General features: G+C 38.9%; 1 protein-coding gene across 5 annotated transcripts in view; it reads right to left on the reverse strand.

Annotated features, from left to right (window-relative positions):
- Positions 1-24,668, reverse strand: part of srgap3 (SLIT-ROBO Rho GTPase activating protein 3) — a 99,441-nt gene that overhangs the window by 40,722 nt on the left and 34,051 nt on the right. For all 5 annotated transcript variants that reach the window (XM_041782752.1, XM_041782751.1, XM_041782750.1 and 2 more), the window contains 2 exons: positions 15,081-15,243; positions 9,664-9,726 (listed from right to left, as the gene is read on the reverse strand). In XM_041782752.1, the coding sequence (XP_041638686.1) occupies positions 9,664-9,726; positions 15,081-15,243 (226 nt within the window). The remainder of the gene's footprint in view (positions 1-9,663; positions 9,727-15,080; positions 15,244-24,668) is intronic.

Here is a 24,668-nt window from a genome sequence, read left to right on the forward strand (position 1 = left end):
TACCTATATCAAACAAATCAACCCTCTTGCTGAGAGTCTCTGAGAGTACTTCGATTTTTCCAGATAAGTCAATAAATAAAATAATAATAAAGAGGGTGAAAGTTCTCCAAAGTCTGGTATAAATTTGAGCTTTTCCTCATGGTGGCCTGGTGGATCAATCTGGGCGTGAAGCAGCATTAACACAGATGTCACTCCATGTGGAATCCTTTAAGTGAGTCCAGGGCCTCATGGCTGTGTGCGGTTCAGTCTTCGCTGTCAAACCTTCAACTTCTCATCATCCCTTCTTCACTGTGGCTTCCCACAACCTCTACATTTTTTCTACAGCATCTCTTCATCACCCTGGGCTTTTTCATCATCTGCTTTTTTTTTGGTGCATCACAGTGACAGCACTGCTCTCTAAAGTTACCTCTTCACTTTGATCTCCGATAGGACATTTAACACCCCCACTCAAACAATGTCCTGACAAGAGTTTAATGACAGAAAACACTTGTAAGACAAGACAGAAGCAGGGTCTCTCTAAACTCGTCCCAGATGCTCTTTGAAAGGGTATGTCCTCGTTCTTAAGCCTCGTAAATGGACGTCCAGATGCGAGCTATGTCTTCAAACGTCCCTGGCCTCCAAAATTTTCTATGAACACCTCAGGATGTTGGAGTCAAACATAAACAGCAGTTTATTTGTTTCCTGTGGTAAAGTTAATGCTCACTTAGTGCTGAGCTGGAGCTGCAGGGCTCTCTTTAAAGCCTAAAAGAGCTACTCGGCAAAATCATGTTTGTTGTTGGGTCACTTGCAGCTGTAATATTAATGAACTCTAACACTGAGGATAATATTTTGTGAGTATGGCACCTAAACAGGGGTTGTTTCACCACTACTTATACTGGACTAAACATAATTTGTAACAGCAGTCAAGTGACAAAGACCTGAGAGAAAACACAGCTATCTTTCCTGTTCTTTCCATCCTTTCCCAGTCTGTTTCTTTTTAAATATTTCTTTTAAAAAGTGCTTCATTTCTAGTCAACACTGAACCATGTGACTGCAGGACCTGCAGCTAGAGACAGTACAAAAAAAAAATAATAATTTGCTGGAAGACTGGGCTTGGGCTGTGTGTACAGGAGGTGTGTATAGTCGAGTCCACAGACGACAGCCCCAAGCTATTTAACTGCTGAGCTGAGTCTGTGAGCCGCTGAGAGAAATCCAGCAGCGAGGGAGCGGCTGGAGCATTTCATAATAAAAGCAAGTCTAGAGGAAGATCTGTCTATTCAACATGGATCTGAATATTTTCAGGGGTTATCCATGAATTGTTACAAACTGTATCAGAGATTTTAGGGAAGAGTATTAGTGAGCAGTCAGCCATTACATGTGTTAGAGTAGACAGAGTTTAAAAAAGCTCATTAAGATACTATTTAATTCACTCACTAATTCATATCTCCCATTAAGTGTTGGGGTGTTTTTGTCACTTGTGTATGTTTGGATTGTTTGTATGTATTCATTCTGAGACCACGGTAAGAAAAAGATGTGGATTTAAGTTGACTATTTGTTGACTTCATGTTTTAAACCTGCATGGTCCAAAAAACAAAACAAAAAAGGAAATATTGAAAAAACAATCTCCACGAGACTCTTTGCAGAGCTCTCTTATGAAGAGGCAAGTGCTTGAATAAAGAAAAGCATAGTTATTTAACTGTCTGCAGAGAAGCCCCATGAGTAGGGCTGGGCAATATATCAAGTATACTTGATATATCCCGGCTTTTGCCTCCCATGATGTATAAAATGACTATATCGCGAATATCCGAGTATAAATTATGTGGAAGTTTTGAGCCGCCAGCGTGAATTTTTCACTGGAGTTTCGCTTCTCCCATTGTCCCTGAACACATCTCTCACAGCAGAGAGCTAACTCTCTCTCCTGCGCCCATCCAGAAAACTCCTCTGCACATGCGCATCAGCGGCGAGAAGCAAGGAAAGAGGAAGGTAAACAGAGCAGTGCGGCTAGTTAGCGGGGAGTTAGCGGACTTTTTGAGACAGCAATAAACAACGCTGGATCTGCAGCGTTGAGCAGTCGTTCAACTTTGAAAAGGAAGAGGTCGAACTCGCGGTATTCGTTAAAATGTGCCGCAAGACGTCTCCGAGACAACGGCGGGCGTAACACAACCCATCGCTAAAGACATGAGCACAGTGTTGTTGAAAAGACACTTAACCCAGAATATGAGATTTGCCTGGGCGCGAGCATTTTACGGAAAACTCCCTGCCAGAGTTGTACATTTTAGAGAGAAGACGGCCCAGCAACGGACAAATGTGATCCACATCTCCTCAACTATGGAGACTTATCTAAACCTTACAGTTCAAAACACCGACAACGAGAAGTTATAATGTTCCCACCTCCAGACAAGCTTTTTTCCACCATGATTACACAGGACAGTTTCTTGAATAAGGTCTAAAGACGCTCTCATGTTATGAACTTGTCAGAAACTGGTCCAGCGTTCATTAGCACAGATAACGGACTAATATAATCACAGCTGTGAGCCTGAATGGAGGACTAGACTGCAGGGTTTTGGACATTTACTGCATGCATGATTGGTGAGTTTTGTGTAGGGTTTGCTTCACCCTTAATGAGGAAAATAATCATTTTATAGTCAGCAATAGTAAACATAACACAGAAAACATTTAGGACTTTCCATAAACTGTAAAAGACCGAGTATTTCATGATTTTATGTATTTTTGATTTATTAGTAAAAGATTGAATGAAGTCCTTTTCAAAATAAAACTGCTAAATTTGACTTTATATTGATTTTCACTTTCTGCAAACAATTTCATTAAAAATCCAATAGAACAGTCTATTTTTATCACCAAACTAGTGTCATTTGGGGCCGAATTAAACATTATACAGCTGCTGAGAGGCCATTTCAAAATATCGCGATATATATCGTGTATCAGGATATAGCAAAAATATATTGGGATATCAATTCTAGGCCATATCGCCCAGCCCTACCTGTGAGATTAACAAGCTTTTAGGGGTCCTTGTTGAACACTGTATTTCTGAAAATTGTCTTTAGGTATAAAAAGTTTCACTGGCAAGGAAAACCCTAACCTTGCAAAGAATATGGTCCATATTACGGACATGATGTGTGTTATTTGCGTAAAAAGTATGTCTTTTCATCTCTCTTTTGGTAAAGGATGGTGCAGTGTTTCCTAGGCTAAAGGAGATAATAAAGGAAGTAATGAAGCTCCTTTCCTTATCAGTTGGTGAATTTGAACAGCCTTTAGCCTGTTGCAAGCTAGCATGAATATTCATACTGTTATATCATATCTGACATCTATCCTCCTGCATTTTTGGCTTTTGGTAAATGAAAATTCAACACTGTCTCTATGCACCTTTGTGGTATCAGCTGTCAGATTTGCAGGTCCCGTAGGCACACCACTTCAGCAAACTAGCTTCTGCTGAAAGGTTGACAGGCATCCTGCACAGAGTGATGCTTAATAACAGGATAAGACGGTGGTCATGCTGGGGAGGGGCTTTGCATAGGGTCAATCAAAATCAATTAAACAAAACATTATATGCATAGTCTTTGGTCTACTAATAATCCTTTTCCAGCATTATCATGCCTTGAGTAAATAATACAGCTAAGAAAAGAATGAATGGCTGCAAATTTGTGAGTAAATGAATGAACAAAAGCTACTGCAGCGGCCAGCAAGAGATATATATGTTCAGTTTTTAAGAAAAGAAGAGGCAGAGGAGCAGACATAAGACACAAGGTGTGGGAAGACAAAAGATAAGATAAGCAGTAAGGATATTAAGTCAGTGTAGCAGGAAATTAAAACAGATTCAATCATAAAAAAGCTGAATTTCATTGAAAAACATCACTAACAGCAACATCAGGAAGTGGCTCCTGCTCCTATTTCTCATTTCAGGTTTGGTAATAATGACAGACGGATGGATCTTCACTTCCACTTCAGCTTTATACTCTGAACAATATTTGAACAACCAGCTCGCAGCTTTCCAAAGACTCTCCCAAAACTCTCACTGAGCAGACAAGGAGCCAAATGGGATTTCACAGTTTTCTTTCAGCTACATTTGCCTGGTTGGCAGCCAAAGAAACTGTTAGGAAACACCACAAGGCAATCACCATGTGGCCACTCTATTGATTTGGCTATTCCTGTACAATACATTACAATACTAACAAGGGTGCTATAGAGGGAAAACTTGTTTATTTTGTTTCTGCAGCAAGTAGAAAAACTGAGACTGAGAAAAACCGAAACTGACAAAAGCTGATGGACATGGAGAGATTAATACAGTTTATGAGATATTTAAGGGCCTTTATTTTTGCTGGTTTGCTGTTCAACCTTTCTGTTTATTCTGGTTTAAAATAAAACCTGTTCCACAGCCTTTATGATGCTAAGCAAACATACTTTAAATAGTCAATTTTACAGGAGATAACGAAGGGCTTCACAACGGATGCATTATAAAAACAGCACTAAAATAGAGTAAACCCTAAACTGACATGATCAAAGCCTTCAAATTAAGAAAGGGATATTTTAAAGTGATACCAAATCTTATTTCATCTTAGCAAATTTAGGTGAAATGATAGTGGCAACCTCTACCATTGAAATAAAGCCAATAAGGACGTTTCATAACCCTCAAATTCCACAAACTCCACTTGCACCGTCCTGGGTGTACAGCGGTTGGCTCTGATTGATGGCGTGCGCCCTTGCCCAGTGGATACATTTCCGGAGTGATGCACAGCAGCGCACAGCCCTTAGCAGCTGGAGACAAGAGATCACCAGATCACAGAATAAGGAATCTGTGCAGGAATAGTATGTAAACAACTGATTACTTTGTCTTTATGGAGTTCTTATGCTGCCCACTTCAATATTATTCCACGAGTGTTTTGCTTCTACCATGGACGGATCATTAGGAAGTTAAAGGTTTATGTTTTCTAGACAGAATGTGTGGTTTTATATACAAATCTGTGGTTTTTCACAACAAAAGTTAACTTTTCTTTGTCCATGGCACATTGTCATCTCTGGGACCCTTTGACCAAATAATGACCTTTGGTTTGTGCTACAGGATGAGGTGTAATGTTGATATAATGAAGAGATACAGTTGGCAGTCCTTGCATTTTTCAAACCGGCCTGATGCTTTGTATATTCTTCCTCTTGTCTGGATTGATCTGCTCCACATGAATTCATTTGTTTTGGCAGCAACCAGCACCAAAAATAGACCTGCAGCACCTTAAGTGGAGCAAAGTTTTCAGGACAAGTTGAGGACAGACTGAAGCGACTGTGGCTCAGTAGGTAGAGTCAGTCTACATTTAATCAGAAGGCCATGGGTTCAGCTCCTGCGTTTACATTTCCATGTGCCCTTTGGCAAGACTCTTAAGGCCCGAGCGTACTGTGAGCGGAGCCGACTCCGCACGGAATGTCTTCAGAGTCATCAGAGCTTCCATAGTCGAGCGCTCTGCCACGTAGTAGTTTCCTGTGAAATTTCTGTGAGATCCTACATTTCACACAATCCTTGCACGTTGTTTACATTTTTCTGTCATGGTGTCCTACACTGACGATGAGGAAGAGGAGCTGCTCTGCCTGCTGGCTTTGCAAAGCAATGAAATTAAGAAAAGGTGGTATGTACGGCCATTAAATGCCACAAGAGACGAGGAAGGGGAGTATGCCATGTTGGTGAAGGACGTGAAGTATTGACGTGGAAAAAAAGTGCGAAATGCAGGTCGGTTTCACATTTAATGCGGGTTGATGTGAAAAATAAATGCGAGCAGTGTTTTGTGTGACACCAGTACGCGGAGCAGAGTCCGCATGGTCGTAAAATTTGAGCTTTGCGCGCACAGGCCTTGTGGACATCCGCTTTAAGTCTCACGGACCTCCACAGGGTCTGTTCCACTTATGCTCTGCTGTAGTATGTTTGGGCCTTTAACCCCAATTTACTCCCAGTGCTGTGTCGGTGGTGTGTAAATGTTTATGCTTGCATATGAATGGGATTAACAAATCGCATCGTTGAGTGAATGTGTAGATGTGACTTGTCAGATGACTAAAAAAGTGCTATACAAACTTAAGCCCATTTACCATTTACTGAGGCTTCAGGCTTTATAGATTTAGGAATACAGATGAAAGAGTGGGGGAGATACGTGCTAGAAAGAAGCCGCAGGCCGGAACTGAAGCTGGGCGGCCTACATGCATAGGGCGTGACCTAACCGCAATGCCATCTGCACCCAAGAGAGTTACACCTGACTAGAACAACTCAAAGCAAGCCACTAAATGAGTCAAGTTACTCACTGCCCCTATCTATGTATAACTGATTCAGTGAGGATGTGAATCTTGTAAATTGTGTGTCATAAATGACATGATGATAGAGCAATTTGAGTGTAATCCAATGGGGTAATGGGTTGGGGGAATGCACTCTTAGCATGGTATACTGGGCAGGTAGTCCTAGTATCAGAGCACTTTTATCGTCTTTTTGAGGGTGACTCAAAAAGCCCTGAAAGTCCATTAACACCCATATTAAAATGTCAATTTAGCAGCAGAAATAAACATGCTTACAGCTTTGTACAAAACACAGTTTTGGTCTCTATAGTTCAGTTCTTTATTAATACATTCTGTACGAGGGTGAATGTTTTTTTTCAGACTCATCATAGTTAAGAGTGATACATGGTTAAGGGCGTGATTGATCTAACTTACATGTCATATCTGCAGGATGCTAAAGACCCATCTGAGCTCCACTATTGCCTTTTCCAAGATTGACTCAAAGTCCTTTTGAGGCCACATTTCCAATATAGCAATCCCTATTAATGGGTTTAAAATCTACTTTTCAACAACCAAAGACTATGTCCTTTTTATACAGCCTGTGTTATAATGGATATGCTATACTGACAAGCATGGAGTAATAACATTTATAGATAGAGCTGTTTGCAGAGTTACACTTTATTTTCTGACTTAGCTGTTGGGTTTCATATAGCTCCCATAATCCTTTGCTCATATTTAAGAAATAGTGAGACTTAAGTCAACAGGCAGACTGCACCTGAGGCTGAGAAGAGCCTGAAAAGGGAGACTATCAGAGTTTTATTATAAAGCAGCCAGTGAGAGGAGAACCTGTGCAATGATCTATAGAAATATAATATTAAAGTATAGAACTGTGATCTGTGTCTGAACTCTGCAGTGAACCTGAAATACAGTCTGAAATTGGGAAGCAAACATGTTTTTTTTTTTTTTGCGCTAATAATACATTTATATTTATTCCCATAAGTAATGAAAGGTAAAGTATAGCAGCCATAGTGTTCCCTAAAGGTGTTTGTCTAATAATGAAAGCCTTTTTAAAATGCATATGCATGTCATTAACACACATATGCGCTTCAAGCTCTTCCAAACACTCGCCTGTTTCAGCGTCCAAATGTACAGATGGCAGGATCAGGGAGAGCTGCCAGCGCTGCCCTCTGCAACTTTGATTCTCATCACAGTGCACTGATGAATAAGTCATACAGAGTAATGCAGCTCTCCATCTCTTCTGTTTCACCTCAGGGGGGGCATGGGATTGCTGAAGTTGCCTGGAGCTCATCCAGTTTCAGGCACTAAGCCTTGCCCAGCTCAGAGAATCCTCATCCCTGATACACGCTAATCTATCTGCAGGAGATCCTATTATTAACAATTCACTACTTCAGCTCAGAACCACTGACTGTTGAAAAACATGGACAATGTGGCTATGTCTATAGTCAGTTATACAAAAGGAAAGAGGCTGACATTTTATACCAGTGATGTGAATTAGAGAAAAGACACATGCAGGAAATAGCTGGCTTGGGGAACCATGGAATTTATACCAGGACCTCTCCACACACTTAACTGAGCCATAAAACATCAAATAACCATCAAAGCAGAACAGATGCTTGTGTCAGTCTGAAACAAACAGGTGGGGTTGTGTAAAATTTAAAAAATAGGATTAGTTCTTGTTACCCTTCATCTAAGCTGCTGATAGACTGCTATGAGGAGCCAAATTTATCAATAAGGCTGTCAAAAATGAACTAGAGCCCATTGTTTTTGGATCAAATACCTAATTAAAACAGATCTATTAAGAACGCTTGGACATACAGCAGCATGATAGTAACTACAAGGAATGCATCAGCGTGATACAGTAGATATTAGCTTATGTAGTTGTATGGTGTCTGATCTATAATGCAGCCAGTCAGCAGGGGAAGCCCCTATTCTTTTGGCCTCACTCTCAGGCAGCTGTAGCTTCATCCATCTTAATAAGGAATGTGTTTTTAAGATATAAACAGTACAACAAATAGTTAAATCTTATGCTAAAACAGTATTGAAAGGGATAAACTGACAGCTCATTTAGAAGAATCATTATAAAACATGCAAATTATGTCTTAATCACTGCCTTCTAATTTTGTGTTACAGATTTTTGTCACTTTTAAAGCTCAGTCAGCTTTTTCATCCAAACATAATGACTACAAACCATAACATCTTGCAGATATAGAGTGCAAGAGGAGAAATCCACCCATGCATCCATTCAGCACCTTTTTCAAAGTATGACATATGGGAAGCAGCTGTGGCTGTCAAAAACAGGCTATATGAACTGTGTGAAAGCTGAGATAGAGAAATCAACCACTTAACACACTGGATAATGAAACTATTGAAACTAAACAGCACAGAAAGCATACTGTGCCAATATAGAACTCTCTCTTTTTAATTGAAGATATGTTGACATCAGATATAAGAACTGGGCCAAAGCACAATATGAACGAGAGCATCTGTTGTTATGGAAGCAGGATGCATATCAAGCAAATAGCTTGTTATTTCTTATTCAGTCTTCATTAACTCTCTTGTGTTTACACACTTTGAAAGCAACAACTAGTCATGTGACCGCTGAATTGGTTCAGAGCTGGAGCCACAGGTGTGAAAGTGATTTGAGCCCACACACTTTTCAACTGTAGGAGAAACGTAGTTTTCCATTCCATCATTTACATCTGCTACACTCTTTCCTTTAACCTATTAGTTCAGCCATCATTATGATCCTGTCATGCTAAGCCAAGAAAAAGACATGAGTGTTATGATGTTCAGTTTGAGTCTGGACCCTTTCAGAGAAGTTCTGATTTCATTTTTGGATCATTTCTGGAGGTAGCAGTTTTGGGTGCAGCTTAATTAGGATGCATATTCAGTAGAAAATATTGATATAGAATTTTGTTTTCATCCTAGCTGGTGGTGCAGTTATTGAGCCAAGTATTAATATTGTAATTGTAGATTGCTGGTAGATGGCATTGTATCACAGTGAACAACACCAGATGTGAGACAGAAAGTGATTTCTGCATAGAGAAGAATGGTCAAAATGCCAACTTAAGTGTCTTTTGGATCCCAAAAGTAGACATGGATTAAAATCCTTGTCTTGAGTCTGGGGGAGCACAGTCAGACCATGCAAAAAAAAGTCAGTTTCCACCTAGCAGTCCAGTTCAGTTAGATGGGGACAGTTTGACCCAGTTTGTCTAATTTTAAATTTACCCACAATAGTGAAAGTGTATTAAAAAACATGGAACAACTTCTTTAGAATGGTTGAAAGAATTAAAGAAAGAAGGATCATTAATAATTTGTCAGAGGGACAGAGAGCAGAGACCTAGGACTGGACATACTCAGTGATGAGGGATCGATCTGTAGGAGGCACAGTGCATTACTTACAGTGTATAGTTCATTCGTCACCTTCACCAGCTCCTCGTGCATCTGTATACCAATGTCCTTACTCTGAAACACAGAAAGCAGAGAGAACGGGAATGAGAACACAAATCATGTTTGAACCTTCAGCTCAAATGTGTCACAGCAAGCAGCACTAGCTCAACAACCATTGGACATCAAAGTCAAAACAGATATTTAGAGGTTATCAGAGCATGCATCCTGCTCACTTTGTTGATTTTCTCACTGCAATATTTCTATTTTGACAATTTGTGTTTTATATTGCACAGGTGTGCATTGTTTTTGCATATGTGACATGCAACATCGGGTGAAGACAATGTCTGAAACTTCAAGAGCTTTCCAAAAAGAGAAATTGCACTATAGGAAAAATGTAACTTAACTGTTGCCATATAAAATACTATAAAGATATATGCTTTAAACCTATGCTTAATATAAATACCACTATCAATGTGTGGTAGATGGAATCAGGCATCTCAACTCTGCCAATATTTCTTGTTATATATGATAGTCACTCAGTGGATGTTATGAGTGTAGTGCTGCCATATGAGTGACAGATTTCAGCCAGCTGAAGCAGCCAAGTCAAACTCAAACATTTCATCCCATGTTCTTATGTATGGCTTTTATTTTCATCTACCTGCATCAAGGTGTCACCACATATATGAGAGCTGAGGACATCAAGAGTCAAAAACATTCTAGTATAAATCTTAACACACAAAGTAAACATTAGAATAACACTTAACATTTTATGGCTTATTTAAAGGATTTAAAAGAGCCTGTTTGAGCCAGTGTTTGTATTAGTGGTAGACCGTTTTCTCAGTACACCACAGTGTTTAAGGAAACATTATATTTGACGTATGAATTATTAAAGATCATGATTTGTGTCACTTTTGGGATTCAAGGGGATTTATAAAATGATTAAGACCCCTTCTTTTTGAAAGACAGGTCAATAGAGAACACTTGAGCTGATAAAACAGTGCACAAACTTTGCAAGACCGTTTTTCTTAAATTAAAGGTATACTCGAGAAGAGTCTAACTCCAGCACCAGTCTTTCTGACAGAAACAAAGCTTTCCTTTGACCAAACCTTCACCGTCCCTCAGTGCTCTGAACAAATATGCAGTCCTAAGTTGATACATTTTTTATTTCTTTGAAGTATCTTAGCACATAAAAGTTTTTTCGTTGGTTTGGAAAGACCATCAGATCTACTCTTGCAACAAACTTTGCCAATGAGCCTCAATGCACATTGGCTGGGTCAGGTCTTTTCCTCATGAAGTTGCAGGGCTATTTGTTGGTTAAAGGAGTTCATGCAAAGAAACCAAAAGACATGTTTAAAACTTTTTAAAACTCAGTAAAACATTAGCAAGCTGAGGAAATGGCTGTCCTGTCAGTGTGAACACAGAGCTGAGAAAAACAAACTCATGGGTAGTTGATTTAAGTCCTTTCTGAGAGAGCCCTTACTCCATACAGTGTATTTAATTGAGAATCATTTAATGTCTGCTTTATTAATGATTAAAATGTTGCATATTACACCTTTGCAGGTATAATAAGACTGCTCAAGCAGCAGTGTTAGTGACTGTAGTGTTTATGCTATGTGCAATTTTTTGTCCACATAGTATGCCGATTCAAAATGACACACCATGATTATGGAGTACACTACATAGTCATGTTGACATCATACTTTGTACAACTAGTGGACATGGAAGTATTAGATTTCTGGAACACTAATTAATCAAAGTAAATCCATCCTGCTTGACAAAATGTCAGCGTGTTCACAGGTGCTGGACTGAAAGGAAAAGATAAACAGAATTACAGCGCTGTACAGGAGTCAAACATTGACAGCCTTGTCAGCTGGAGATTGATGTGTAAAGCTAATTAGGTTAGACTGTTAGTATGCAGTTAACAATAGCTGGAGTCTCACATGCTGCATACAGAAGTGTGCACTGTGTGAGGTGCTTTTAAATTTGGTAACATCATTTGAAATAGAAGATGATGTTCTGTGAACCTTCTGTGGTCACACTTTGCCTGAACAGCTGACTCATTCCTTCTGGTGCGCTACGGTGACTCAGCAAAATGCATGACTGTCATACATGGTCACATATGAGTCATCATGAGAAGGATCATTTTCTAACATACTGCTGTAACAAAGAGGAGCTGAAAGCAAGATTTGATTCAGAGGGATTCATTCATAGACAGATAATGGTTCACATTTTTGTCCACACCCTGCTTGACTTTTATAAATGTGGTTGAAAAAAGACTTACAGCTGATGAGTTAGAATCTTTACTGATAAATACAGAAGAATGGAAAAAACCCTAATGAGATTAAGTCTTGTTCCAATAATTCTTTACTTAACAGAATTAGGAAATTAAGCCACAAGGGACCTCAGTAGTGCAGGAAGAGGTTTTTAGTTTTTGCTCTGTTTTGATCTGAATTTTAGACATTATAGATCTAAATCAGGCCTCAGACTGTGATGTGATAAACGAGGAGAGTCCTAGAGCAGCTGGTGAATGGCATCTGTATGCATGAGTGAATCTGAAGTCAGACAGACTGCAGCGTGTGCTGCAGAGGCTCAGGGGGAGCAGTGAGGGTTCAACCAGCCTGTGTGATGCAACACAGAGTAAGAGCTGGAGTAGGTCAGACTGTAGCAGCCGGCATAGTAGCGTCTGTGATTATATATTATTTAGATCTTCCTTCTATGAAAGACAACAATAGCTTGGTTGCTCCTGCTGTGATTTTATTTTATTTTTTCTACACTATCGATTAAAACAAAGCGTTCAGGAGCACTGAGCTAACAGTAGGGAAGCATGGCTTTTGGAAAATCACTTCAGCCACGCCTCATGTGGTTTTATTGCATTTTTTAGGACTGTTATGCATGTTGAAACCATGCAGGGGTTTGTAAAGACTTTTGACTGGGGTGGCTTACATATGTAGGCAGGGCATTGAGTATGTCCAAGACATATTAGAATAGCAGTTATTTACAACTTTTATCATGGCGGATCATTTCAAAACCAAATGTGCCAAGAGATCTTACATTCCTATGAACTGACTTTTGAATTAAAAGATGAATTAAGATCCCCAACAAACAGCAACAGAATGGTTTCATGTTCAATCTTCCTTCCTGTTTGATCCGTCTTTAAAGCAATAAAAAAATATGTTGCAAGTTTTTGTACGCAGAAGACGTGTAGCCTATACAAAGAAAAGAACTTCATGGTAATTGAACTCAAGTTTCAAAATCTTAACAAATGAGTCAGTAATCTCTATTCAGAAAATGCTGTGGGCGTGTCAACCTGGAGGAAGGGCACACCTTTTCCACTGTCAAGAACAGAAATTCCACGCAACCAAGCCACTCCACTGGCAATCCCCCATTACAGTCATACCAACCTTTAACACAGTCATCAGGTCTGCTTTTTCTTCAGACCTTAAATAATGCAAAGAAAAATAATTTGTAAACAACACAATGCTATTGTTTAACTTCAGAAGCGTTCAGAAATCAATATTTGGTGGAATAACCCTGATCCTTAATCACACTTTTCCTCCGTCTTAGCATGCTCTCAGTCTCTGACATTGCTATTGGGTGACTTTAAGCTGCTCCTGGCACAGAAATTCAAGCAGCTTAGCTTTGTTTGATGACTTGTGACTATCCATTTTCCTCTTGATCACATTCAAGAGGTATTCAATGGGGTTTGGGTCTGGAGAATGGGCTGGCCATGACAAGATCTTGATCTGGTAGTCCTCTGTCCACACCTTGATTGACCTGGCTGTGTGGCATGGAGCATTGTCCTGCTGGAAAAAAATAACCCCTTAGAATTAGGGATCATTGTCAGAGCAGAAGGAAGTCCTCGTCCAGGGTAACCATGTATGTTTCTTGATTCATGCGTCCTTCACAAAGGAAAGTCTTCCTGATTCCAGCTTTGCTGAAGCACCCACAGATCATCACTGCGCCTCCACCAAATTCCACAGTGTGTGAGACACAAACGGGGACTCATCAGAGGAGATGACCTTACTCCAGTCCTCTACAGCCCAATACTTATGGTCTTTTGCAAACCTAAGCCTGAGTCTTCTTTGCTTTTTATTGAGGGCTTTTTTCTAGTACTGCATGCCTCTAGAGCCTGTTTCAAACCATCCTCGTTATGTGCTTAACCCCATGCAGCTGCAGATTGAGTGACAGTCGAATAAGTTGGCCGACATCCTGGTCAGTAGAGGATGTTTTTACCCTATGCTGGTCTGTAGCTTTGTTGCCCCCATTGTCTGCTACTTGACCTGGATTTCATGACCCACAGTTGTTGAGATTTTAAGCAAGAAACCTGCAAGTAAAGCCAAAATTGATCCAATCTTTCACTATTCAGATCTCTTCTTTTAAACTCTTTTGCTATGGTCAGTAGTTATTTTTGATTCCAAATGCTTTTGAGGTACTGCAAGCACTCTTTTTGTCATCCACCTGGGCCTATTGCAAGAGGATAGTTATGAGCACTTTTCCTGGTCAAATAAGATTTGGTGCAGCTGATCACCTAATCTGGAATGTTCACTAGAATAGAAAGGCTGTCATACATGTAGAGATGCTGATTTAAGAACAATTTGGACTGGTCTCTTATTTTTTCCAGAGCTGTAGAGCATGTAATATTTTCTCTTTGGAATATGCAGCATAAAACAACATTTTCAAGGGACAGAAGTGACATGTTGCAACTTAACTTAACAGTTCTGGTAGAGGATTAGATGTTAAACAAGCCTTTGATCATAATTTGGTGAACAGCTGTACTTTCTGTCCTCAATCATTTCCACATCCATCACTCAACCAAAGCTCTCTCATTGATTCTAGTTTGGCATTTTCAATCTTACCCAGATCCCTGTAATGTTTTTGATTCATTATTTATTACATTTCTATGTAGTATGTAAGAAGGCAGCAGAAGCATCCATTCAAACCTTTATATATAGAAGAGCTACCTGAGGGTAACTGATTTAAAGAATTTCAGCTCTGGCACAGCTTCTGACAAATGCATGAAAACACACAGAGACACACACACTCACAGTAATATCTGAGTGGAGCAGAGTAAGCAGACAGGAGCTCACCTACAGGAAAGCCTGCAAGGTGAAAACAGGGTTCTGCTGTTTGGATAAGACCTCAGTCATCTCTGCTATGTGCTGACAGAGAGCCAAAAGTTTCTCACACTAGTCAAGACTACAGGTTGTGGAGCCAGGAGGGTTCAGCTTCACTTTCTCTTTTCCCCTGGCTTATTTGACACCTTCTGCTAACTCCATATACAATCAGCCATCCAAATTTCTACAGGCTAACATCAGCTTGCACACTAAAGACACAAAATAATGCCTTGAAGGGCATAAGAATATTTCACTTGCCACAGTTAACACCTGTTTGCATCATTATTGTCTAACACTAACTAATGTCCCACTAACCTTCTTGAACAGGCGGATGACGTCCTCGCTGATCTGGGCCAGACGGACGATGACGTTGTTGGTGTAGATGTCACTGAGGGTGGCATGGTCTCGGCTCTCCCTCCTCGCCTGATTCAGTACCAGATACCAGCAGTTTACTGAGGACAACAGGTGCTGATCTTTCCTGAAAGAGACAGGAAAGGTTTGTTAGAATTTATTTTATAGCCTAGGTTATGAATAATGTAATGTTAAATTGTCAATGTGTATTTGCTTAAAATTAATTCAGTTAAAAATAGTTTGCTTCAAGGTCTAGTGTGTAAAATTAGGTATACTAGGGACATTTAACAGTCAGATTGTAGATTGATGCTCTGATATTTGGTCCCTTCTGCGGTAGAAACATGCAAGATGCAAAAATACAAGATGGCAGAGTCGGTGAAGAAGACCCCCTCTATGTTTTAATGAAAACTAGTACATGGGTAGGGTTCTAAGTTAATAAAAATAAAACAGTGTTACATATTTAGGTGGTTGAACACTGGTTTAGATAGGCCTACTTGTAAGTATTTTGTTTCATTTACCAAGTTTGTTTTGTTAAATGCTATTAGGCTAAATATGACTCGCTGTACCTTTAAAATAAAAATTTTCCATTTTATGAAGCATATTTCTCATTTAAGAACAATAGAAGTAAACTGCAGAGCTTCTGGAGTTTTAACACTTTAAATCTATTTATTTTCTAAGGTTTGAAAGCCAACACATGATGAAGGATAAGCAAGCTAATAGTTATCATGGTTGTATTTTAAGGTTTACAAAATGGCCTTTTGTTTGTGTATATATAGCATCGAATTTTAGTTTACATACTTCAAATACATGCTCATAAGTCTATGAGAATATATTTTTCCTCTCTCCCAAACAATCTGGATGCAGACCGTTTATTTCTGATGGCCACTCTCACAGTTTATCTGAGACACCATATATCCCACAACCAAAACATGCTAAAGTTTTCAAAATAAAAGTAAATTAAACTTCCATTTAGGGTTAGGATAAGGGTTCAGGTAAGGGTTAGGATACCAAAAATCAAAAAGTTAGCAATACCTGATTTCAAAACATTTCATAAAGTAAACAGTCTGATTACAGGAAAAAACCCTTCATCTTCCATGAAAACATTCTAAAGCAGCAACTGTGGCTTCTGAAGCTCCATTAGCTCCAGTAGTATAACTTACATGGATAAAAGAGCTATGAAGCTAATGTTAGTTGTTAGCTACAAAGCTAACAATGCTATTTACATTAGCTTTAGCTTTGTTTACTTGCTCACTTTGCTGATGCTAATTGAGCTTCAGAAAACATAGCTACATAGCTAAAACTAGTCTAACAAAGTAGCTGTGTAGCTATGTAGATGCATTATCCATATCGCTTGTAGGTTTAGGTATGTTTGCTTAAGCTCACATTGCTGAACCTAACTTAGCTACATTTGCTTATGCAGTAACGTTTAAAAAAAAGCAAGCACAGCTATGTTAGCGTTAGCTAAAGCTAACACAGCTAAAGTGAGCCACCATCCATGTAACTACTGCCTAAACAGGTCTATATAATCTCAAATTGGACCTCTTATCTTTTTCTCTGTTTTATTTATGAAATGTTGCTTTGTCTGTAATGTTTGCAATTTGGTTATTTCATGAATTAAAATGCCAGATTTTGTTTCTGAATAAATTTAAATTAAAAAAAAAAAAATCTGAAACTGGAAAAACATTGTACCAGCAAATTACAGGCCTCTGTTCTGAAATAAACGGTGTCCCAGATGAACAGCCTGTCTTTAATCTTAAGCAAAATGCTAACATGTAGGTCTTTAATGTCACAAAATATTTATTGCATAAAATCAGTAAAAGTACGGTGACTTAATTATCTTAATTATCTAATTATCTTAATTATCTTAAGTTAATTAAGACTTTACTTTACAAGTTTACATACTTTTAGCTTGAAGCTACACTTTAACACTACCAGATCACAATAAGAATGTTAGCATGCTACTGTTATGCATGATAATGGATTACAAATAAGTTTCATAGCATCAGCTATTATTTATCTTGTGTTAATGTTATTATTAAAGGCTAAGTAACCTAATAAGACTTGTTAAGTAGCTTAACTCAAATGCACAAGGGCTTACAGAAATGTAACTTTTGAAAGTATTTGTTTATCATACTGAGATGAAAATTAGAAATAAGGAGATCAGCAAAGTCAGAGGTCACCAAAATTTACCGAAGTGCATGAATATTGCTTTATTTTCTATATTTTTGGTACAAGTATTTTGTTTTTACTTTAAAAAATGGCTATCTAAAGCAGTTAATCACAAAGTAGCATTGCATGGTCACAGATCACAAAGCTTTCATTTTAATGCAAGTCTGTACAAAATTTAACAGCAATCCGCTTTAAATGTTGCAAAATATTTCAATCATACTCAAAGAGGTGGATCCATGACCAAACTGAATTATTTCAGTAACAAAGGGGTCATCTAAGGAACAACAAGGAAATGTAATAGATTCTTTTTGTCTTATTTTTTTCTCCATTTATTCTCCAGTGAGCCTTTTTCCTCACTCACCCTATCACTTCCTCTCTCTCTTCCACCCTACCCAAACAAAGCTGCAGTCAAACAAGGCATCAACTTGTTAAATGTACGATGCTGCTGACCACGTTGATCCACAGAGTCATGGGCTCTGATTGCTGCATAATCAGTTTAAACTGTCTCCGCCTCGGGTGCTTTCAAATAGAAAGACACAGACATTAAACCACACACACAACCCCTCCATCCCCATACTCTTGTCTGGATGCTATCTGAGCATTAATCAATCAGCCAACCCCGAGGAGGAGACAAAGAGAGAGAGAGAGGGGGGAAATGGGGGCAGAGTATGGAGAGAGCTGGAGCAGGGTGGGGGAATAGAGTTTCACTGTGGAGCAAAAAAAAGATGAGCCACTCCAACATCAAAGACCCCCCCCACCCCACCCCAACCCCCCTTCAGAAAGCCTCCATAATGCTAATCACATCTAATGAAGTTGATTCCTTGCAGCTCCAGAGTGCCTCCTCTATTATTCCTCCACTTAACTCTGCCCCTAACACACTCATACCAGGCTGATAGGAGACCAGAGCGTTGTATTCATAACATCAATGTGGAGCAGAAAACAGGACAGCATGTTTAATAAATTTCATCTCTGCATTAATCACTGCTTCTTTTACTTTAGATTGTGAACAGCATCCTAAGATGCACTTAGCCTGAAAGCTAGTCAATTAATATCCTTTTACAAAAATGTAATGGTAAATTAAAAGAGCTAGGGAAAGCCAGCCATTGGACATAAGTTTGCAGTATCTAAAAAGATTAATCTCAGATAGATAGGATGTAGGTTTAATTCACACCATAAGACCAAATGTGGAACACATTCTTCTTCACCCCTCTGGGATAGTGCATTTCTTCAGTCTCTCCAGGCATTTTGTAAGAGTTCTGCTTGGCTAACCTATATGCCTGTAAGGTGCACAGTTACTCTGTGTATAATTGTTGTTTGCGCTTGAGAGATTTAGAGAACATCACCTCTCTTACCTGCTAATCTCTAAAAGTGGTTGGAGATGCTTCATCACTTCTCCATGCACAAACAGGTACCCATTACAGCACCCTATTAAATTCTTCTCAGCTTTACACGTAGATATGGCCTGTATGCTTTAAAAACCATGCTCTGATGGACACAAATGCTTGTGGACCTATAGTTCGCTGATGTAAAATTGCTTTTTAATCTTCTATTTCAGATTTTTTTTCTTTCCTAATCTAATCCACTTAATTAATAGGACACATGTTTTAAAACATTACATTTACCAAAGTAGTACACAGTGACTAAAACATAAATATATTAAAAAAAAAACACACACACACACATAAAAACGCCATGAAATACAAAAAAACTGGTGTTAGAATTGACTGCAGGACTAGGTTATACACTTTATGCAACACTGATCATTTGTAGTTGCCCATACAGTAAGGAAATAGATAGACCTCATGTGTTTTAAATGTAAAGAAATTTAATTTATCTTATTATAAAGCAAAGAGAGCTAAGGGTTGTCATCTGTAAGTGCCTCGAAAAGCAGAGCCTTTAGCTTATTTGTGTCAACATGCTTCATGGTAACATAAAACATAATTCTAATACACTCAAGTTAAGCCGGCATAATGGTAAAAATGTTATCCACTTTACTGTAAAGAGTTAGCAGGCTAACATTGACACACTCATGCTCCAACTTTGGAATTTACAAGCTGAAAATAGAGTCTTTCTTATCTTCAAGAAATAAAATTAGGCTAAATGGAGCCATTTAAATATATAAAGTGGCAGACCCTGACCATAAATCTGAAATTTTAAGCATATCAGTTGTCTAAAATAAGATATGTCAGTCTTTGAAACATAAAGAAATTATTATCATTCATCCTACCCCCTCACCTCCCAGCCCTAACCCTTAGGAGCCAATGACAGGTCAGTTTACTGAAACAAACTTAGTTTGTATTTGGTGCATTTTGGTTGCAGCATGTCAAAAAGACAGAGACTATCCGGATGTGAGTATAAAAAAGAAAAATACTTAGGGAGCAAGGGCTACAGAAACAATGAGATTTGTTTTTTAAAATTGTTGATCCAGGAAACTTGAATTAGGATGGCTCAACCCCTGAAGTTGCCGCAGTGGCAGTAGCTGCAAGTGCTGCTAGCATCATCAGAGAAGATGCTACTTCACCTCCACATGAACTGCCAAGTCCATCGTTATATTTACAGACTAAAAAAACCCTCAGCCATGTCTCTAAGTCAAGGAGAAGAAAGAAGCTTCACCATATCAGAAGTTTGCCAGTCATCAAAATCTCAGTCAAGTCTCATACTGCAGACTTTTGCAGGAATAAAATCTCACTGTAAACTTCTGAAAGGTAGGCTTCTTTTTATTGCGTGCATATGTGTGTGTGTCTGTGCCTGTGCATTTGTGTGTGTTCTATGGTGGAGAGAATTGCTTTGGAATTGCTGCTTGTAAACTGAAATGAGTTTGTTTGGATCACAGTTTGGATTATAGTTATTTGTGCCCCTGCTCCTGTTGCACATTAATTTGAATTGGATTGTTAGTTATTGTACACACCAATGCGTTATTTACTGTGCGCAGCTGCAAAAGACCCACTTTTTGACTCAGACTGACTATAATATTGTTGCAGATTTAAGCAGACTTGCTTTACAAAAGCCTGTTTGTGTACTTGTGTGTGGTGTTGTCTTGTTTCTTGTATAGCTGCAATGGGACAGACAGTATATTTATTAAACCGTGTGGTGTAAAATGAGCATTTTTGTTGTGAAAAGTGATGTTGATGTTTTCGCTCAAGAATGGAGACAGGGGTGGAGAAGGCAGCAGTTTCAGGATCGCAGATTCAGGACCGTAGAAATAGGACCTTGCTTGAGCACATGCGCGTTGTTAATGAGCATTTGTTTGAATACAGAATGCTAGCTACTGCTCCCATTAACAACAGCTATGGGCGGTAGACCAAACGTATGTATTTGATGAGCTAAGTTTGATCCGTTTAAAATAAGATATAAATTTCATCCAAACAAAATGAACAACATATTGCGGCATGGGATTGTGTAAAATTATTGATAAAACAACATTACTGATAGCAAGGGTAATAATGTTGTCTTATCAATAATGTTACACTGGTCATTAGAAACTAGCTAACATTACCCTAAATACAAGGGCCTAAGTAAACACAACTCAATGTGTTTAAACCAAGTAAACAAAAGTAATCTGAGCCCTTTAGCTGTTATGGCCAAGAACAAGTTACTGGTTTATAATAAGTGTTTAGAACAGGTTACAAAAACTGAGTTAATTCAAAAAAAATTGATGTTGCTGTTTACGGTGTAACTGCATGTTAAAATTCTTCTTTAAAGTCAAAGAAGTAACAAAATATAGCCAGAAGATTTAACTCATATATGACCTTTATATAATTTATTTTGTCTGAAGCACATAACAGGTGTCATGGTTTGACTAGTGCTGAATTAACTGGTGGCACTCCATTGAAAATTCTGCTATGCTGCATTTTTGTCACTAGAAAAAGGTTTATGGATTCATAACATAATGTTTTAAGAGATAAGTATTAGAAAGAAAAATATAGGTGAATTTGCAGATGCCTGTTTAAGCAAAATAAACGCTGGTGGCTGGCCAGTTGTACTCAACAACTATGCCAGCACTTTCTTGTGATGTTAAACCGTGCATTCATTTTGAAATTATCTGTTTATGTAATATAAATAAGGAGATTAACACTTTGAGTTTCATGTTACAGCTGAATGAAGGTTTTGGTGTTACCAGAAGTTTTTATGGTCTCAAATTGGGCAGCAGCTTACTCAAGTTTGGGAAAGGCTGGCCTAAGGACATTTTACCTTCAGAAAAATGAAATTATGTTCACTACCCAACAAACAGATTTAACTGTCTGAAGCCATGATAATGCATCTGTTGGTGGACTGAGCTAAACACAAGCAGGGAAAATGATAATAGTAAGCTCATTTAAGCTGGCAATGTTTTAAAGATAGCATGCTCAAATAAAGTTACTTATACACTAAAGTGTCCTACTCCTCATTCACTGCAGTAAAGTAACATAGAAGATTAAAAATCTTACAGTTTTCTAAAATCAACCACAAAGTCTCACAGGTAAAGACAAAAATGTACAAGGATTAAAATTTTAGGGTCCAAATACAGTTTATTACTGTCCTAGAGTGACCAGGTATGTTTTCTTGATACTTAAGGAGAAACCCTTGGAGCATGCAACACACAGGCTGTATCTTGTTTTCCTTGGTCGCTGTCCTAATTTAACAGAAATTAGCAGCAGGAGGTCAGTAATTAGACCTCATTCCTGGGAGCTGAATATTTTAACACAGTTACAAATGGGTTGTTTTATAGGACAGAGGCAAAACCTTTCCTAAAGTGATTCTTCCTAAAAGACCAATCAATCACAATGACCTGATGTCATTGTAAAGCCACAATCATTCTTACATCTACACTATATTCACTTTTCTTTGCGATTTCCCATAAAGACTGAGCCTCGGCTGAGAGCCTGCAGGTCAATTAATCTTGAAGGCTTCAAAAGGGCTGGTTTTGGATGGCTCCATGCCCCTGGTATTTAAACACAGGATATCATTAGCATGCAGAAGGCAAGCGATGAGCTCTGAGAGTCTCTAGAGATGTGAAGGAGGAAGAGGTGGAGGAGGAGGAGAGAGGAGTGATGCTCTCTGGCATCCTGTTACAACTGCAGAGCACAGCCTGTCTGCCTCTATGGATTTTCACAAGGTCTGCATGTTGTGTTTTCTGTAAAATGTGTGAAGAAGATGGTGCACAGAAGTGAATAGAGAACTAAAACAATGGTTGAAGAATATCTGCATAATCCTTTGATTCATGGATAAACTCAGAGCAAACCATCTGTAAAATGTGCACACCCTCACCACATCACAAACGGTGATTGAGCTTTAGTCGTGGCTACACTGGATGCCACCATCTAATCACCCAGGGCCTGTGATGTGTCTGAGCCAGGATTTCCAGAAGGAAGTGTGTATTTATAAAACCAGGACTGGGCTCTATGAAGGCCTTTAATCCCCTCCACACTGCCTGCCTGCCGCTTATCAATGAAGCAGCCGAGGAAGAGGAGATGCAGCCAAACAGTTTCAAAAGACAAGGGTGCACGTGGGCACATGCTGCCAGCTTTGCCATACAAATTTGCTCTGCCCCCGTTTGCAAGCAGGGCTTCAATATGCTACATTGCTGATTTGCAAATCATTAAGTACTTTTCTGTGAGGGGACTCGCTGCCAGCGTTTGATAATGTACAGCTGCACAGAGGCAGGGCCCACAGCAGAGCATCAATAGAGAGGAAAAGGAGGTCTGACAAGATCTAAAAATCAAACTACAAACCAGCTAGTCTATTGATGCTACAACAGGCTTCTTCCACCTGGGCTAGTCAATCTGGCAAGTCTAGATAATACTAATGTAAGGAAAGGAAGGTATAGTTTATCCTTTGATCTGTAGACTCTGGAGCACTAGAGTAGCTTGGTTAACATTTAACTACGGCTAGATAAGTCTGAGTTGTAGGTTGGTGCAAATGAACAAACACCACAAAGAAAAGAGGCGTAACTGCAGTTTTCTATGCAGCAGACTCCATTCTTCAAAATAATATCATTACTGTGTAAGAGGCTATATAAAGTGAGAAGGTTTTACAGAGATCTGAACCCTGATGGGTTCGGTGGGGGACGGTCATAGTTGGGCACAAGGGGGTGGTCTCAGGAAGCAGAGTGTGACACTATGATGGCATTTTTGGCAATTTTATCAATACAACTAACATTTCAAAACCACGGGATTAGCCAGATTATATGTCTGTAATCAGGCGTATCTTAAAAAGGCTCAGTCTGAAACACTTGCGCTGGTTTGAGAATAAACTGACCTATAAGCCTCATTTGAGGAGAACAAGGCTGTAGATCCAGGTGGGTTCTAGTTTTACTGCAAGCTGGTAAACAATGGTGACTAGTGTAGTGATTAACTCAAATGTAGCTATGACTGCAGTTTGTATCAGGAGTGGACATTTCTTCTTTAAAAGAAGAGCAGTCAGCTTCAGCATGATATGTAGGAAACTTATCTGTGTAGCTATGTTAGCTTTAGCTATGTTTGCTAAAGCTCACATTACTTAAGCTAACTTGGCTACCTTGGCTGATGCAGTAACGTTAATTACGCAGCTAGTGTAGCTATGTTAGCTTTAGCAAAAGGTAACCAAGGTAAAATGTGCCATCGTCTGTGTAACTACCTCTAAAACGGGTCTATACATAATTTAATCCTAGATTAGACAGCTGAACTTTTTCTCAGTTTTAGTTATGAAGTGTTATTTAGTCTTTAAAGTTTGTAATTTGGTTATTTCATTAATGTAACTGCCAGACTCAGTTTATGAATAAAGTTGAATTTTCTTTTTTTTTTTTTAAATCTGAAACTGGAAATATGTTGTACAATCAAATTACAGCCCTTTTTTCTGAGAGATTTGGTGTCTCAGATGAATGGTCCGTGAGAGTGGCCGTCAGAATTGTATGGACCCTCTCATCCTACTACTTATTGACTTTTTTCAGAAAAACAAAAAGGATATGACAAATAAAATCACGACTTTTTAACTGGAGCTTTACTCAGCCTATACCAAATCTGTTTAAGATGTATTGTCGTTTTGTCTTTCCACCAAACAACACAAAAGAATTGACTGATGGACTGATAACGACTTAGGTTGAGGAGTTTCCATAAGAGTATCAATCTCAGTAAGAGCCAATGATCCCGATTCCTAAAATGTAGAAACTTCAGCAAGTGTGGTAACCTTATGGCCATAGGGTAGGTTTTCATAGATTTAGCCTCTTAATTCTTCTCAAAGACTGATGCATTTAGCTTTTTAATGTACATTTTCTCCCTGCTCCCTGGAGCTTTACAAAAAAGTATGCGATAGCATACTAGAGAAAGGCAACTTCACTGCCATTAGCTTCATTACAGACATTTGGAGCTCAGATGTTTGCCCCATGTCACTGCTGAGTCTCTGAGAAATAAAAGTGATCTAGCAGCT

The sequence above is a fragment of the Cheilinus undulatus genome, linkage group 3 (assembly GCF_018320785.1).
Source record: "Cheilinus undulatus linkage group 3, ASM1832078v1, whole genome shotgun sequence".
NCBI lineage: Eukaryota > Metazoa > Chordata > Actinopteri > Labriformes > Labridae > Cheilinus > Cheilinus undulatus.